At 51.1% G+C, this 14,312-nt stretch overlaps 7 protein-coding genes across 7 annotated transcripts; 4 read left to right on the plus strand and 3 right to left on the minus strand.

Moving 5' to 3' along the window:
* Positions 1-113: 113 nt before the first annotated feature.
* LACBIDRAFT_311387 (uncharacterized protein) lies at positions 114-2,339 on the minus strand (the record flags this gene model as incomplete). Its single annotated transcript, XM_001876919.1, has 10 exons — positions 114-191; positions 244-575; positions 635-968; positions 1,026-1,134; positions 1,184-1,249; positions 1,302-1,385; positions 1,440-1,743; positions 1,793-1,863; positions 1,916-1,994; positions 2,045-2,339. 10 exons carry the CDS (start codon positions 2,337-2,339, stop codon positions 114-116), a joined length of 1,752 nt encoding a protein of 583 aa, XP_001876954.1.
* A 363-nt stretch (positions 2,340-2,702) lies between these two features.
* Positions 2,703-3,548, plus strand: LACBIDRAFT_231584 (uncharacterized protein; the record flags this gene model as incomplete). Its single annotated transcript, XM_001876450.1, has 2 exons — positions 2,703-3,101; positions 3,159-3,548. 2 exons carry the CDS (start codon positions 2,703-2,705, stop codon positions 3,546-3,548), a joined length of 789 nt encoding a protein of 262 aa, XP_001876485.1.
* A 278-nt stretch (positions 3,549-3,826) lies between these two features.
* LACBIDRAFT_311389 (uncharacterized protein) lies at positions 3,827-5,286 on the plus strand (the record flags this gene model as incomplete). Its single annotated transcript, XM_001876451.1, has 7 exons — positions 3,827-3,987; positions 4,099-4,254; positions 4,314-4,404; positions 4,460-4,503; positions 4,565-4,647; positions 4,703-4,716; positions 4,765-5,286. The coding sequence occupies 7 exons, from the start codon at positions 3,827-3,829 to the stop codon at positions 5,284-5,286; spliced, it is 1,071 nt and encodes a 356-aa protein (XP_001876486.1).
* Positions 5,287-5,493: 207 nt separating this feature from the next.
* On the plus strand, positions 5,494-5,658 carry LACBIDRAFT_311390 (uncharacterized protein; the record flags this gene model as incomplete). Its single annotated transcript, XM_001876452.1, has 1 exon — positions 5,494-5,658. One exon carries the CDS (start codon positions 5,494-5,496, stop codon positions 5,656-5,658), a length of 165 nt encoding a protein of 54 aa, XP_001876487.1.
* Positions 5,659-5,673: 15 nt separating this feature from the next.
* LACBIDRAFT_183113 (uncharacterized protein) lies at positions 5,674-6,598 on the minus strand. Its single transcript, XM_001876920.1, has 6 exons — positions 6,452-6,598; positions 6,361-6,389; positions 6,267-6,303; positions 6,104-6,201; positions 5,969-6,042; positions 5,674-5,910 (listed from the first exon to the last, which is right to left on the minus strand). The coding sequence occupies exons 1-6, from the start codon at positions 6,531-6,533 to the stop codon at positions 5,841-5,843; spliced, it is 390 nt and encodes a 129-aa protein (XP_001876955.1). The 5' UTR covers positions 6,534-6,598; the 3' UTR covers positions 5,674-5,840.
* Positions 6,599-6,690: 92 nt separating this feature from the next.
* On the minus strand, positions 6,691-6,882 carry LACBIDRAFT_311392 (uncharacterized protein; the record flags this gene model as incomplete). Its single annotated transcript, XM_001876921.1, has 1 exon — positions 6,691-6,882. The coding sequence occupies one exon, from the start codon at positions 6,880-6,882 to the stop codon at positions 6,691-6,693; it is 192 nt and encodes a 63-aa protein (XP_001876956.1).
* Positions 6,883-11,676: 4,794 nt separating this feature from the next.
* Positions 11,677-14,274, plus strand: LACBIDRAFT_311394 (uncharacterized protein; the record flags this gene model as incomplete). Its single annotated transcript, XM_001876453.1, has 2 exons — positions 11,677-12,025; positions 12,125-14,274. 2 exons carry the CDS (start codon positions 11,677-11,679, stop codon positions 14,272-14,274), a joined length of 2,499 nt encoding a protein of 832 aa, XP_001876488.1.
* Positions 14,275-14,312: the final 38 nt, after the last annotated feature.

The following is a 14,312-nucleotide window of genomic DNA, read 5'->3' on the forward strand; positions in this document are numbered from 1 at the left end:
GGCCTAACTTTGAGTTTTCGCCGCCCTCCACGACCAAAGTGCAGAGCATTGCAGGAAGTGGCCGAGGCTGCCCAAAGCCCTAGCTCCAATAATTAACATACAACATGCAGCATTCAATTCGGACCAATAAACTGATACATAATGCGCCTAACAAAGCCCGAGAGATGCTGTGGATCGTTCTGATACGTGCTCTACACCACCTCATCAGCATCAAAACCAAAAAAGGAACAGCTGCAAACTCACCATAACCATCGCCATCCCTAACGAAGTCAACAACACCTCTCCCCATCGTCCCGTCTTAAACACCCACCCCTTCCCACGCGCCATAACCCAAATGCTCTCCAGCCCTTTCGGGAGGACGTACATCGCCAACTCGCCCCTCCTCCTTTTCTCCTCTACGAACAACGACAAACCAGCCGCGAACCCAGGGAGCCAGAAAGACGCCTTGGAGATGAGGAGGTCGATGAGCCATTGGGGGGTGCGGGTGAGTGGGGCTGTGAGGATGTTGGAGGGGAGGGCGCCCGTGCGGAGGAGGGTGAGGAGTTTGTGGAGTTTGTGTTTGTAGCAGTATATTGCTGGGTTGAAGAAAATGAATGAATGTGGGGAATGAGGGAAGGAGGGGGAGAAGACAGACTTTGATAAATCACAACAAACACGCCCAAGAATGCCGAGCTGCGTAGACTCCCCATCCCCGCTCTAACGAGCACCTTTCCCGGATCCTCAGCGAACGCTTTGCGTTTGAACAACACTGCTGGTACAAAGTGCAGGGCACCGTAAATGGGTAACATCCACTTAAACACGGCAAAGAACCGATCGAGGGGCACCGAAGCGCATGAGGAGAGCGCGGGGTGGACGGCAGAGCAGGGGGCGTAATGTGGGAAGTATTGCGTGTCTGAAGCGCCTGGGACGATGTTGACGAATTGGGAGCGGAGGGAGAGGAGGTCGGATTTGTTGAATCGTGTTATGTCCTAGATCGCATTTTTGAGTTAGTTCGGTGGGTGAGTAGAGAAAGGAAAGAAACAGACGTCTCGTTGTGCAAGTTTGTCTAGGTCTACGAGGTCGAATACTCCGTCGCGAACAAGGTCATGGTTCATTCGAACACATTCTGCTGGAACTTTGGCGGCTTGTCCTATCCTGTGAACGAGGGGTTCAGAAGCGTTTCTTTGGGAATTGAAAACCCTACCAGGTTGTGTATGATCTAGGAAGGGTATCTGGTCTGAGCAGGAAGCCATAAAGAATCTGACCACAGCTAATGCCAGAGTGTCAAAGAGCCGAAATCCTGAAAGCATCGAGATACTTACGCGAGTGCGAACACCAGTACATCACCATTCGGAACGCGGATATTACGGCTTGTAGTATACGCGTTATACGATCCTTGCAATCCGCTATGGAGGCACGTTAACGATGACCACGACTGGTCAGGTGAATTCTGAGCTCACCGAACAAACATCTGTTGTCCAATAATCCCTCGTCGGCTATGCTTCTCCCATATAATAGCCAAACCCCCTGCAATACCCCCTGCCAAAGCAGCATGCCACCTCCTCGTCCTCTTTCGAATCAACGACATTTGCATTTGTGCGCGTGCGCTCAAGGAAAGTCGAGCTTTCCTCTTCTGGAGTGGAACTTCGAGGGTAGAACCTTCTTCGAGATCTTCGTCCTCTATCGCAGACTGGCCGAGGTTCATGGAGGGGATGAGGATAGGAAGGGCATTCAGGAGGAATTTGTAAATAGATGCGAATGTCCCTGCGAAGGACGTGAGGTCAACTGTAACTGGCCAAGGGAAAGGACGCACCAAGCATGGCTGCGAATCTCCATGTATCAGAACCGAAAACGGCGTGCCGTATCATAGCGAAACGGTGATCTCTAGAGCATAACATTAGACGCATATATTTGCTTTTCAGGAGCTCTCGCGCACCTTGGTACTCGGTGTATTCGAAGAAGAGCCAGCACCAAGTTCAAACACGCTCGCATATTGAATGCCAGTGTCGCGGACCCTTGTACTTCTCAGTGAACGCGCCAATGCAAAATGACGCGAAAAGCTCACGAAGTCCGCCAGTAAGCGCATGCTCAAGACACGCCTCCAACGTCTCAACAGCGACGACCGGCTGGCCTTTATCCCTCCATACCATCTTCCTAGCCTCCCTCAGCCTCTCCTGGTGGTTCGCCATCGCAACAAGATTCTCAAACGAGGCCATGGCGCGCTTTGGCGTGAAATGAACGCCTTCTTTCTCTTCCCTCTCTTCTTCTCCAGGGCTTTGAGGCATCGAGGGTGAGGGCGATGAGTCACCTGAGACGTAGGGTGAGTCTGGGGGATCGCTATCTCTACGGTCGAGCGACATTGTCTCTTATATGCGTTTGGCTGGGGTTGAGTTCAAATTTATTGGGGTTGTTCCGTCGTCACTTGTGATTGGCTCGGTACACATGGATCACAGCTTCGAGCGTCAGAATCACGAGGTTCACCGGAAACTCGGTCACCATAAAACGGTGCACCTAGCCATACTGGAGGAGTTCCGTCAACGACGACCGTCGGCTAGCGTCGTCTGGACTGCTATAATCTCTGTAGATCACGTGGCAACGAAGCTTTTTGTTTCGATTTGTCAGAAAGGTGGAATGATGTGAGCCATCCGACATTTACTCGTTTTTCCGTCTCTTCTATCTACACCCCATCCACATCCTCTATCGCTTTACAACCCATCGGAAATATGACTCTCCATATCTCAAAACCCATTCAACTCCCCCTCTCGAAAGAGGATCTCGATGCTATCAACATCCACCTCTCCCCGATGACCCCAGAAGAGATCTTGGGGTGGGCTTTGGATTATCTCCCTGGACTACACCAGACCACCGCTTTCGGTCTGACTGGCCTAGTGGCCATTGATGTGCTGTCAAAGCTCACATCATCACCTCCACCTCTGATTTTTCTCGATACCCTATATCACTTCTCGGAGACCTATGAATTGGTGGAAGAAGTAGAATCGAGGTACAACGTCCCCGTACATGTGTACAAGCCAGATGGATGCGAGACCGTGGCGGATTTTGAGGCGAAGTATGGCGAAAAATTTTGGGAAAAGGATGACAGTTCATATGACTTTGCTGTCAAGGTTTGTCAGCCTTATAAATTCCTAAAAAATTCTTTATTCACACATCTCCAACAAAAGGTTGAACCTGCTCGACGTGCATACAAAGAACTAGGCGTACAATCTGTAATCACAGGTCGTCGCGCATCCCAGGGCGGCGACCGCGCGTCCCTCCAACCTCTCGAAGTCGACTCTACAGGTTTACTAAAATTGAACCCTCTCTTCTCATGGAACTTCCACCTCGTCGAGTGGTATATCACCGAAAACAAAGTCCCACGAAACAAATTGCTCGATCAAGGATATCGGAGTGTTGGAGACTGGCACAGTACGTCTAAAGTGGGTGAGGGGCAAGATGAGAGGGCGGGGAGGTGGGCTGGGAAGGAGAAGACGGAGTGTGGGCTTCACAAAGATTATTTTGCGATGAAGGCGCAGGCGAGGCTCACGGCGGCAGGTACGTCGAATGAGTGCTAAATCCCAGACGGCGCAAATCAATATCCCTGTACCATCCTATCCTCTTCCTTCCCGTCTGAACTGCTTTTATTATTATTCATGTATATCCTGACATAGATTGCGGAAAGTTATCTGGACTGGCACCGGACGTCAGCTGATCCCCATGACTAATGTGGGAGATCCTTCCAATTGCCACCATTGGTGCGCCTTGCCGCAGCCGCTGCCTTTGAACTTGAAAGTGTCGCGCTCAATATTTGACGCGGAGTTCAAGTCGAACTCATGCTCAGGCAAGAAGGGCTATGCAACGCGCTCTTTCCCAAGCGAAAAGCGCCATCTCCTCAATCATCCGTGAACTGCGCGCATCGATAGCCCGTCCAACGAGTCCCCGCAATCTCCCAGATCCACAAGGTATCCGAAGTAGTGACCTATTCAATTTCGAATACAAGATGCCCTCCCTGAAGTGAGCGTATTCGATATGTGATCAGGCCCCGAGCAATACACTTCTAACATTTACACTCCATAATAACCTTTTCACTACTAACCCAATTCAAAATTCAAACCCACCTACTAGTCCTGATTTCGGCATCGACGAGAGCTTATTTCCAGTCCTGCCTGATATATCTTCGCCCGCTATAAAGCAGCAGGTGTACACGCATCGCAGCTTTTATGCGAGGCCTACGCATATCTTTGAAGATCACCCGGATGACCCGAGTCCTGATAACGAGAAGTATGTACATTCCTATTATTAATGATTCGTCGGTATGTATATCTCGTTATTGTTGGAAGGTATGAACATCTGGGAGACACAGTCATTGGGCTGTCGGTGACCAGCTTGATGTTCGAAATGTACCCTGGTCTTCGTGTTGGTCCTTCCACTGTAAGCCTCCGTCTTTCTCTTTCTTCATTCACTTTTAAGATGGTTTTATGTGTAGAAAATACGAGCAATGATAGTCGGAAACTTCACTCTGGCTGAAATGTGGGACTGCATCCAAGCATGCTGCGGTGAGGCTGGACGTTAACCTATTTCTTATCTGTAGATCCCTGCGATACAAGCTTCCAGACCGACTGCGCCTCCACCCGGCTCAATCTATCACGTTGCGTGCATCTACCAATATCCAAGGTCAGAGCCCAACCATCTCCCCGAAACAACCCTAATTAATGTTTAACACTGACAGCCGATGTTTTTGAGGTTCGCAATGCCCAACCTATATTCAACCAAGCATTGACGTTCGCATAGTCGTTTGTAGGCGGGTTATACCTCGACCAAGGCCTCGAAGCCGTCAAAGCCTGGCTCAACCCGCTCTTCCGGCCCTTCGTAACAGCCGCATACCGAATCGTACGCCAACAACACGGTCTACCACCTCTCGCCACCCCACCCCCCTCCGCCTCCGCCTCCGCCTCCCCTTCATCCTCATCCTCACCCTCCCCATCCCCCATCCACCCCGACCCATCCACAACCTCCATCGGCGCAACAATCGGGCACCTCGCCCTCTTCAACCAACAGCTCCAGAAAAATAACCGCCAAGTCGAGTGGGTGTACTCGGACGGCGGGGAGCTCTCCGTCGGTGGTGGGAATGGGTACTGCGACCCTGGGGTTCCTGCGCATTTGTTGGTGAGGGGGACGCAGACGACGCCGGTGTGGTATGTGAAGGTTATGGTGGATGGGGAGTTTTATGGACGCGGGAGGGGGAATACGAAGAAGGCGGCGAGGAATGAGGCTGCTAAGGAGGGGTTGGAGAAGATGGGGATTGTTGTTTGAATTTCGGTTCGTGTTTTTTTTTTTTTTTTTTTTTTTTTTTTGGGTTTTGGGTTTTGAGGGGGGACTGAGTTTAAGTTGCTTGTTTCAGGAAGGAATCAAGGTTTTGGGCCTGACATTGTCTCTCCAGACTTGTGCTGGATACCCGGATGCTGGACTTTTGGTTATCTAGCTCAGGTGTGCAGAGATTGTGAGTGGGGCAGGGTCTGAATGATAGGTTGCAACCGTGGTTGGGAATCCATGCTGGATGATTCGTATTCTTTCTTAGATAAACCAGTTTTCTTTGAGTTTCTTCAGGATTTCTTGGATGTGTTTGTAACATTAGAAGAATGTAAACTGTTTGTTTCCTCTTACGGGAATTCGGGCCAGCGCTAACGATGTCGTCGACAATTGCACCAAAATGAGCTCTATTTCCAAACATCCACCAAGAATAAAAGGGAGTAAATAATGCAAAGGGTACACATGTAATAAGCACGTGTGGCAATAAGGGAATGCGAGGTTAAACGGGGAGAGAGCGTCAGCGAGGTGTATAGATAAACGATTCGATAAGTAGCGGTTTAAGCGCCAGAGTAGAACCGCCATCCGAAATAAGCGCCAAGCAGAGCTAGGGGGATGAAGTACATCAGGCTGTTGAAGCAGGGTAAGTTGTTAGATTTTGTTCGGGTAGGATGAGAGAGGAGCGTACTTGGATCCCTGTTCAACGGCTCCTGATACCCGGCTCGCTTGTGCAGCCGCTGCTCCGGATTTGAGCGGAATATCCTACGGTTGTTAAGTCAGCGACATTTTGAACGGGTATAGGTGTGGGGGCCGGGGTACGCACGCTACTCTTTTCGAATTCACCAATGAGCATGGCAGGGAGGAGTTCGCGGGCTTCGTCGGAGTGGCCCACATCCTCAAAGGCTTCCGTTGCATCCTGGCCTGTTAAAAGGGGTTGCTTAGATTGTGTTGCTGCGATGGTGTGATTCCTAGATGTTGCCACGTACCACCCTCGGCTAACAGAACCTCGTCTCCTCCGGGATGCTGCAAGTTTGGAGAGATGGTTTAGTCGCGTTTAAGGGTGAAGGGGGGATGTAGTACCTCATCCATGAACTTTGTGACATTGTAGACTGGGATGGGAGAATGGTGAGATATGTGGTAAAAGGTGAATTGTGATTGGCTGGCGCGTTACCTTTGCCGTGAATGAGGATGTAGAGGCTGTCCCGAGTCTTGTTTTCACGGAGCTCGTCGAGGGTAATGATTCTTGTCGACATTGGATAGCGAGAGTAGGGGGGAGGAAGGGAGAAGGTGTATGAGGGTGGAAGGGTGAATGACCAAGGTTTGTGGGGGGAGCAGAGTTGACCACTTTTAAAAATGGTGTTACTTTCTCACGTGCTCGACCCGGAGAAATTTTCAACTGGAGACGGCAGTCTAAAGCAGGTGTATTATTGTAATATAAGTGTGTACATGAAGTAAGTAGATGTAAGCTCGGTTTAGTACTCGAGTGACCACGGGTAGAGCGACAGTTGTTGCTGGACATTCAAGCGTGGACCAAGCCTCGATAAATCTTCCACATCGCAAGTAGAGGTAACGAAGGCAGGGAAAGCCATTGTTCCTAGGCATTCGCAAGTGGGATGAAGCGAAGAGAGTCAGACGAGAGGAATGAAAGAGTATATTGCAGAAGGATATCAGCGTCGTTGAAAATTGCAGCAGGCTTTTTATCTGATTCGGCACCGGTGCAAACAAAGGCAAACATAAACAGTCAGAAGTGTGGCCGTCACTCTTTGCTTTCAACCCCCCTTCCATCAAACGACCCCTTCAACAGGCCAGTGTTCGCCAGCTGCGTCCTCTCTCTCCCTTTTCGCCATGGAAGGTGACTACTCTGACATCCTTGGCCATCCGACATTGCCCGTGTCTCGCCTGCAAGAACCCAGCCTGTTCTCTTTTTCTTTCACAAAGTCCGCCTTTTTATTGGCGACTTTCCTCGGCTTATACGTCCTTGGTGTGCGGATATGGGCTCATGTCCTTCTATGGCGGGAACGGTCTTACAAATTGTGCGTTTTTCTTGACTCGATGGGTCCTCTCCGTTGCTCGCCGAGTGCTGACGCGTCATTTTATTTTATTTCTTCATCAGGGCGACGCGAAGACGGCACGGTATTCCGGACAACGATCGTCGACCTTTCAACGTCGCCTACGCTGCCGCCGTTCAGGCTCGCGAAGAGAACGAGGCCAGACGGGCAAAACCCAAACCAGTGCAGCAGCCGGCTTCGATCCCCGATCAGAGCGGCGCGCTGCATGAACAAAACACTAGATACAGAACAGGTGCGTGTTTCTTTTACGATAATACCCTCTTTGACTGATTTCATCTAACCTTTTGTTGCTATATCATAGGCGCTCAACAACATGCTCCGGATCCAGCGAGGATGCAAAGCGTCTCTTCATTGGTCCCTGGTGCTTACACCTCTGGTTATCTACCATCATCCTCCCGCATTGGAAACGACATCACTAATTCGTAAGCGCTCTAACACCTCTCGCGCACAAACCGCTGATATAATTTTTTCAGACCCGCTTCATCTCCAAACCCCTTGACGGACCCACATCAGAGACGATCGCTTGTCCCGCAGTCCTCTAACGTTGGAGTCACTCAAAGGCCGACACTGCAGCGTCAAACCAGTCGCAAGTATCTCAATCTCTCTGGCCATAAACGCGGATTTGACGAGCAAGAGTTTGACGAGGCTGAGTCTGCCAAAAAGACCAGGGTTGAAGGCGATGAGCTTATTGATGGAGATGAGGATGCAGAATGGCAAGATCAGAATGGCATCATTCCTAAACGTGTTTCTAAGCGCTTCCTCGGAGATGAAGAAGAGGAAATCGACGATGATGACCTTGGCCACAGCAAGAAATCTCGAGGAAAACGTGCCCGCAAATTCTCCAATGAAAAATCACTTCATGAAGACGAACGCATGGAGGTAGACGAAGAGGACGACGATGTACCTGAGTTATCGTCCATCGTGCGGGGCAAGAAGCGTGATCGTGCTGAGGCTGGATCTACCTTTGGTGGAGACGACGATTACAGCATGTTTGAACATGAGGAAGGCGCAAAGGCCCGGCGGAGAAAGCGGCAGACGGTCTCCAAACGAAAGTCCGACGCAGGCAGTTTATCTCGTGGCAAGAAACGTGACAGAGACATCGAAATTGGCAGCGATGACGACAACGAAAACGAGGCGCTTTCAAAGTCGTCCCGAAAGAAGCGAGGCAAGCGACATTCGCATGCTAATACCCCTGATGAGGACCAACGATCGACGAGCGATGTTTCGATGGACGAGTCACTTGCGTCTACTAGGAGTAGGGCGAGGCGTATTGGTGATGAGTGGGAGAGCAATGGTGTCAAGTACAAGATCGGACCGAACGGTCAACGACTCCGCCAGGCCCTCGTTAAGGAGGCAAGACACAAATTCGTCATGGTGCGTGCTTTTTTAAGTGTCCTTGTGGTATGAGTGCTGATTGTTTCGTTTTTAGCCTGTGGACTCTATTCACCCTGATCGCGATGCGAATCTGGAGGTGTTTGTAGAAAGTTGGCTGACCGAGGAGGAATACCAGGATGCAAGGGAATGCCATCTATTGGCATGGCAAGACTCACCTCGTCGATCGATTTCACCTGAGAAACCTTCCCTCGACGTATCGGTAAGTGTCATTGGTAAAAAAAATTACCTTGCCTCACCTTTCTTTCTTAGGCGCCAGTCCCGACCCCACCTGTGGGCAAAAATCTTCTTTGGGCTTCGACGTCTACAACCCCAACAGCCTCTCCAATATCTCGCTCACCTGATGAGACACCCATCACAGCTGTACCCAGACCAAGAAACTATCGCCACTCCATCGCATCCCATGTCGGTTTACGAATCAGTCCCTTTGATCAACCCCAAATGGGGCTCACCAAGCGAATTGCATCGGCTTCCCGCGCGCCAGTCCTTTATCAAAGTGTTTCTGGATCTCCAGGATTGTCCGACAGTACCAATGGCAGTCCACGGGGGGCGTATCGCACGTTCTCAAAGTTGGAAAAACAGGAGCTTGAAGCGAAGGGTATTTCCAGGATTAGAGAAGCCAATCGCAAGAAACAGGCTGAGAAGGAGGCGAAACTGAAGGAGGAGAAGGATAAGGCAGACCGCGAAAAAGCTGAGAAGGAAAGGATTGAGCGGGAACGAGCTGAAAGGGATAGAGCTGAAAAAGAGAGGATAGAGAAGGAGAAGAAGGCGAAGGAGCAAGCTGCTGCCACTGCCACTGCTGCCGCCACCACCGTTCCAACAATTATGGTGACAAAGCCTACGGAAGCCCAACTTGAGACAAAGACAGCGGCACCTGGCTTGTTTTCCTTTCCAAGTTCATCTTCTGCGGATGCTTCAAAGCCTGCTCCCTCTGCTCCAAACCCCTTATTTGCGCCACCCGCGGCTGCATCAACATCCAATCCTTCAGTGACGATCTCTCCACTGTTCTCTTCCCCTCCCAAACCGAATGCAGCCAAACTTTCTTCCGCCTTCCCAGCCCCAGTTCAAGCTTCTGCTGGTTCGACTTTTGCGTTCGGAAAGACCGCTCCTCAACAGGCTGAAGCTCCCAAAACGTTCTCATTCCAACAACCCACGATACCAGCTAGCCAAACGAAACCACCCCTCTTTGCACAGCCTGAGCAGAAGACTGGTGCACCTTCTTCTTTACTTTCTAGAGTTGGTGGTGCGCCGGTTGAACCTGAGAAGCCAGCATCATCACCCTTCAATTTTGCGAAACCCTCTGGCGTCCCTTCGTTCTTCAACAAACCCGCTACAGCTCCGCAGGCTGCTTCGTCATCTTCAGCTTCAACCGCTGCTCCGCCATCTGGCCCTTTGAAATTCAACTTTGGAGCTGCTACGAAACCAACGACCGCCCCAGTGATGACGAGTTCGTCGTTGAGCGGTGCGCTGGGCCCTGACACTAAGACTGGTTCGGCGTTTGGGGTGAAGCCCCCCACGACGACGACGGAGGAGAAGAAGGACGTACCTGCGCCTCCAAAGTTCAATTTTGGGTATACGGCCAATGCGGGTTCGAGCTCGCAGCAGACGACAAACGCTACCTCCAGTTCTCAACCGATAAATTTGGGCTCTCAGCAGACTATGACAGATGCTCCGAAGTCGGCATTTGGAAAAGCTGGATTCACGGGGGGAAATCTTTTTGCGAATAATGCTGCTTCTACGTCGGCACCGACACCGTTTGGTGTGTCAGGATCGAAAGCTACAGAAACGAAGGAGGCTCCCAAATCGGTGTTTGGTGCGTTTGGCAACACGACGGCGGCGCCTGCATTTGGAGCTCCCTCTGCCTCCCAAGGAGTTACAGAGACGAAGGAGGCTCCGAAGTCGGCGTTTGGTATGTTTGGCAATACGACGGCAGCGCCAGCGTTTGGAGGAACGTCATCTGCTTCGACGTCTACAGAGAATAAAGAGTCCGCGAAGTCTCCTTTTGCTGCATTCGGCAACAACACCTCGTCAGGGTTTGGAACGACGCCTGCGTTTGGTTCGACAGCAACGCCCGCGTTTGGCTCGACAACGACGGCGCCTGCATTTGGCTCAACGCCAACCACCACGCCAAACGTGTTTGGGAATGGTGCAAGTAGTACATTTGGCACTACTCCTGCCTCCACTGCTAAAGATAAACCCGCTGAACCATCAAAACTGTTCTCGTTTGGTGGTGCAGGAATGTCGACCAACAATGCAACACCCACTGCTGAAGCTCCCAAGTCTATGTTTGGCTCGACAACGACGTCAGCGTCATCGAACCCATCTAACTTTGGATCCAGCACTTCTACGACACCTCAGTCATCGCCGTTTGGTAGCACGTCGACGTTTGGAGCCAAGCCTGGTGCTGCTGGGCCTGCTGCATTCGGATTTGGATCAACCCCAACGGCAGCTAATGGGACGTCAAGTACGCCTTCGACTTTCAGCAGCACGTTTGGCAATCCCCCTAGCTCTGGACAGCAGCAGCAATGATGTGGTTGGTAGTGAAAAGGAATATAAAAATGGGGGTTCGTGGGTGTTGTATGCATTTGGTTTTCGTTTTGTTTATTACCGTTTCTTGGATCGACGTGTTTTCTGGATCCCCCCCCTGTCCATCTCCTCGCCCTACCGTACAGTTCGAACTTGCTAGCTATAATTCTCCCTCCTGTACCATCAACGCGACTTTTTTGCTTTCTTTGGATTCCTCTCTCTACGATGCTTTTTGTGAGATTTCACATGCAAGCGAGTGTTGCGACGAGCGCTTCTCCTACTCCTGCCTCATTATCTTTCCCCACAAACTATTAGAAAGCTATCCTGGACGCGTTTTAAATCGCACTAGGCCCAACCTCACTCTCTTTTTCATTGTAAATTTCTCCTGTTCAATTTCTTGTTTCCAACCATGTTAGCCATCACAGAAACGCCCCGTCCTCGTCCCCCAGCAAAGATGCGCCAGCGTTCCAATCCGAATCTCACGACTCCTCCACCGGCATACGGTACAACCTTCGGCTCGCCTCCAACGAATGATGATTTGCATGTTGCATCCAAGTTTTTGGAACCCCCTATGTCGGGAACTTGGTGGGACCTACAACCGCCAGCCGATCACTTGGAGCAAAGTCAGCCACCACGATCACCCATAGTTCCCTCCAACTCGTTGAGCGACGATTTCAGAGACGAGCTTGAGAAGTCTCGAGAAGAGATTGTAGGGCTATTAATCAAAGCGGATGATATTATTAAGGAACGCGAGAACGGTGCGTTGAATGTTGGTTTTTTTACGTCGTTGGATGATGAATGATCGAGTTTCTCCTATTTTCTTTTATGTAAACCAGAGCTTGGGTTAACGTCCGCAGTGTGCAAAACCCTCTACCAGAACAACGTCGCCCTCAAATCCAAGCACCAAGCTTTGTTAGCCCGTCTACCGTCCATGTCTCCTTGCGGCTCCACGTCGTCACCTGCGGGGTTATCTCGCCTCGCGTCGGAGAATAGCACCATCAGCTACTCGTCCTCAGACTCTGCCATCAATTTCAACACGACGCCCCCCACCACGATTTTTAGGGGCCACACGCGAAAAGTGTCCATGTCGACGGCGGATATATCTCTTCTTGCGGACCAGAATGCTGAGCTCCTGCATAAACTGGAGAAATTGGAGTCGGAATCGACGACGGCTGATCAGGCTGGGAGGAGGGAGTTGAAGAGGTTGGAAAAGGAGATTATGGTTCTTCGTGAGGCGTTGGAGAAGACGCAGGCGAAGAGTGAGGAGCTGGAGGAGAAGACGAAGACTGGGTTTGGGTGGGGCGCGGAAAAAGTTGTTGAGGAGGTTTGGAGGAAGAAGAAGGAGAGGGAAGCCAAGTTTAGGGCGATGCGTAATCTTGGACGAGATTATACATCGGAGGAAGATGTTGCGGAACCTGGGGTACGGAACTTTGCGCCTGAGGGTTCCAGGTTTGGGGGCCCGTCTGGGTCGTACTCGTTCTTCCCGGCTACGCCAAGCCCCTTTCCACGGCACGCTAAATCCAACTCGTTAGGTGGCGGGCTTTTTGCGAAGAGCAGTGGCCTGGGCGAGATCAATCCTGGTTTTTATCGGACCATGTCGCATCCAGAGCATACCCTCATTTCTCAGCTGCTTTCTAAAGTACAGGAACTCGAAGAGACGAATTCGAAGATTTTGAACCAGCAGGAAGAGACGGCCAATCAATTACAAGCTGTTCAGCGAGACACGGAACACATTAGCAAGGTCTACGAATGCCTCGTCGATCCTAACAACGTGGAACTCGAACTAATGGAAGCCAATGCGAAAGGCAAGGCCGATGTTTCCACGGCTGATACCATTAGGTTCAGGAGTTTACGACGAAATATCGAGACCCAGTTGTCAAATGGACGATCTGTCGCTGTAAACACGACAAAAACGCGTCGTTCTGTCGTTGGTTTGTTTGAGGACCCTCGTCAACATACACCCGCAGACCTTGATGCCAGCAAGTCGCCAAACTTCCCTGTTCCGTTCCCTTCGTCTCCTTGGAGCGAAGGCCGTCATCTCTCGTCCTGGTCAAGAAAGAGTACTGGTCTCGCTTCTCCAGCACTCTCTTCTCTCAGCTTTTGCGAGCAGGCTTCACCTGTAAGCTCCCGCCCTACACTCGAAAGCGAGCTCGGAAACGAATTTTTGAATAATTGGGGCGAAGGAGCGGGTAACCTTCATCTGAGGACTACAAGTCTATACGATCTTTCCCAACTCTCCGTTGCTCCCTCGCGCTCTCCTTCCCCATCGCCCGTATCTCCTTCGCCTATAAGCCGAAAGCCTTTGCCCCCGAGTGAACCACCAGTGAAGGAAGCTCCTCTGTCCCCCGTTTCATTAATGAGCTGCGGTGGTGGTCTCCAGTTATCGGTTGAACCGCCTACGCCGGATAATGCTCTTGAAAAGGAAGCGAGACGCGCGACGACTCCAAAGTCGCCAAGGCAACAACGCATGTCCCAGACTCTGAGGTCGAGGACACATCGGTGGGTTGATGGCCGGTTTGGTGGGAATTCGGTTTTGGCTGCTTCGAAAGACGTTGTTGGGCTAGGGCCATCTTCTTCGGTGGGGTTGATGACAAGCACTGTGCAGAAGAAAAAGCCCTCTCGATTCGTTCCTAAGCAGATAACGAGCGCCATCGACACGATGATGGAGAACTTTGACGGGGCGCGTTCTGCGGCTGAGTCTTCTCCGCAAGAACAAGAACCAGATACACCGCAAGCGAGTGACGACTCGGATGACGCTGGACCTGACTCTCCTCAGTCAGATCGTGGTGTCGACAACAACGAATTCCAACTCCAAGCCAGTCCTCCTCCAAAGAAGAGAGGGAAGCCCGGGTTCGGGGCCTTACTTTTGGAAGTATGGCTGTGGTTCCAGTTTGGTATAATCATTCTCGTTTTCTTGTGGGCTATGGCGAAGCGCGGACCCAAGGCTGTTCTTGCGGAAGGCGGAGGTGGGGAGCGTAAGAGGGCAGTTTCGACGAGACATCGATGAGTGATCGGTTTTGGTTCTCTTTTTTTGGTTGCATATCC

This window comes from Laccaria bicolor, genomic scaffold (genome assembly GCF_000143565.1).
Source record: "Laccaria bicolor S238N-H82 LACBIscaffold_4 genomic scaffold, whole genome shotgun sequence".
NCBI classification, from domain to species: Eukaryota; Fungi; Basidiomycota; class Agaricomycetes; order Agaricales; family Hydnangiaceae; genus Laccaria; species Laccaria bicolor.

Coding starts and splice junctions, on each gene's coding strand:
- LACBIDRAFT_183113 (XM_001876920.1), bottom strand. CDS start 6,533: ATGTCGACAAGAATCATTACCCTCGACGAGCTCCGTGAAAACAAGACT. Junction 6,304..6,360: donor TCACAAAGTTCATGGATGAG/GTACTACATCCC, acceptor CCAAACTTGCAG/CATCCCGGAGGAGACGAGGT. Junction 6,043..6,103: donor GTGAATTCGAAAAGAGTAGC/GTGCGTACCCCG, acceptor TAACAACCGTAG/GATATTCCGCTCAAATCCGG.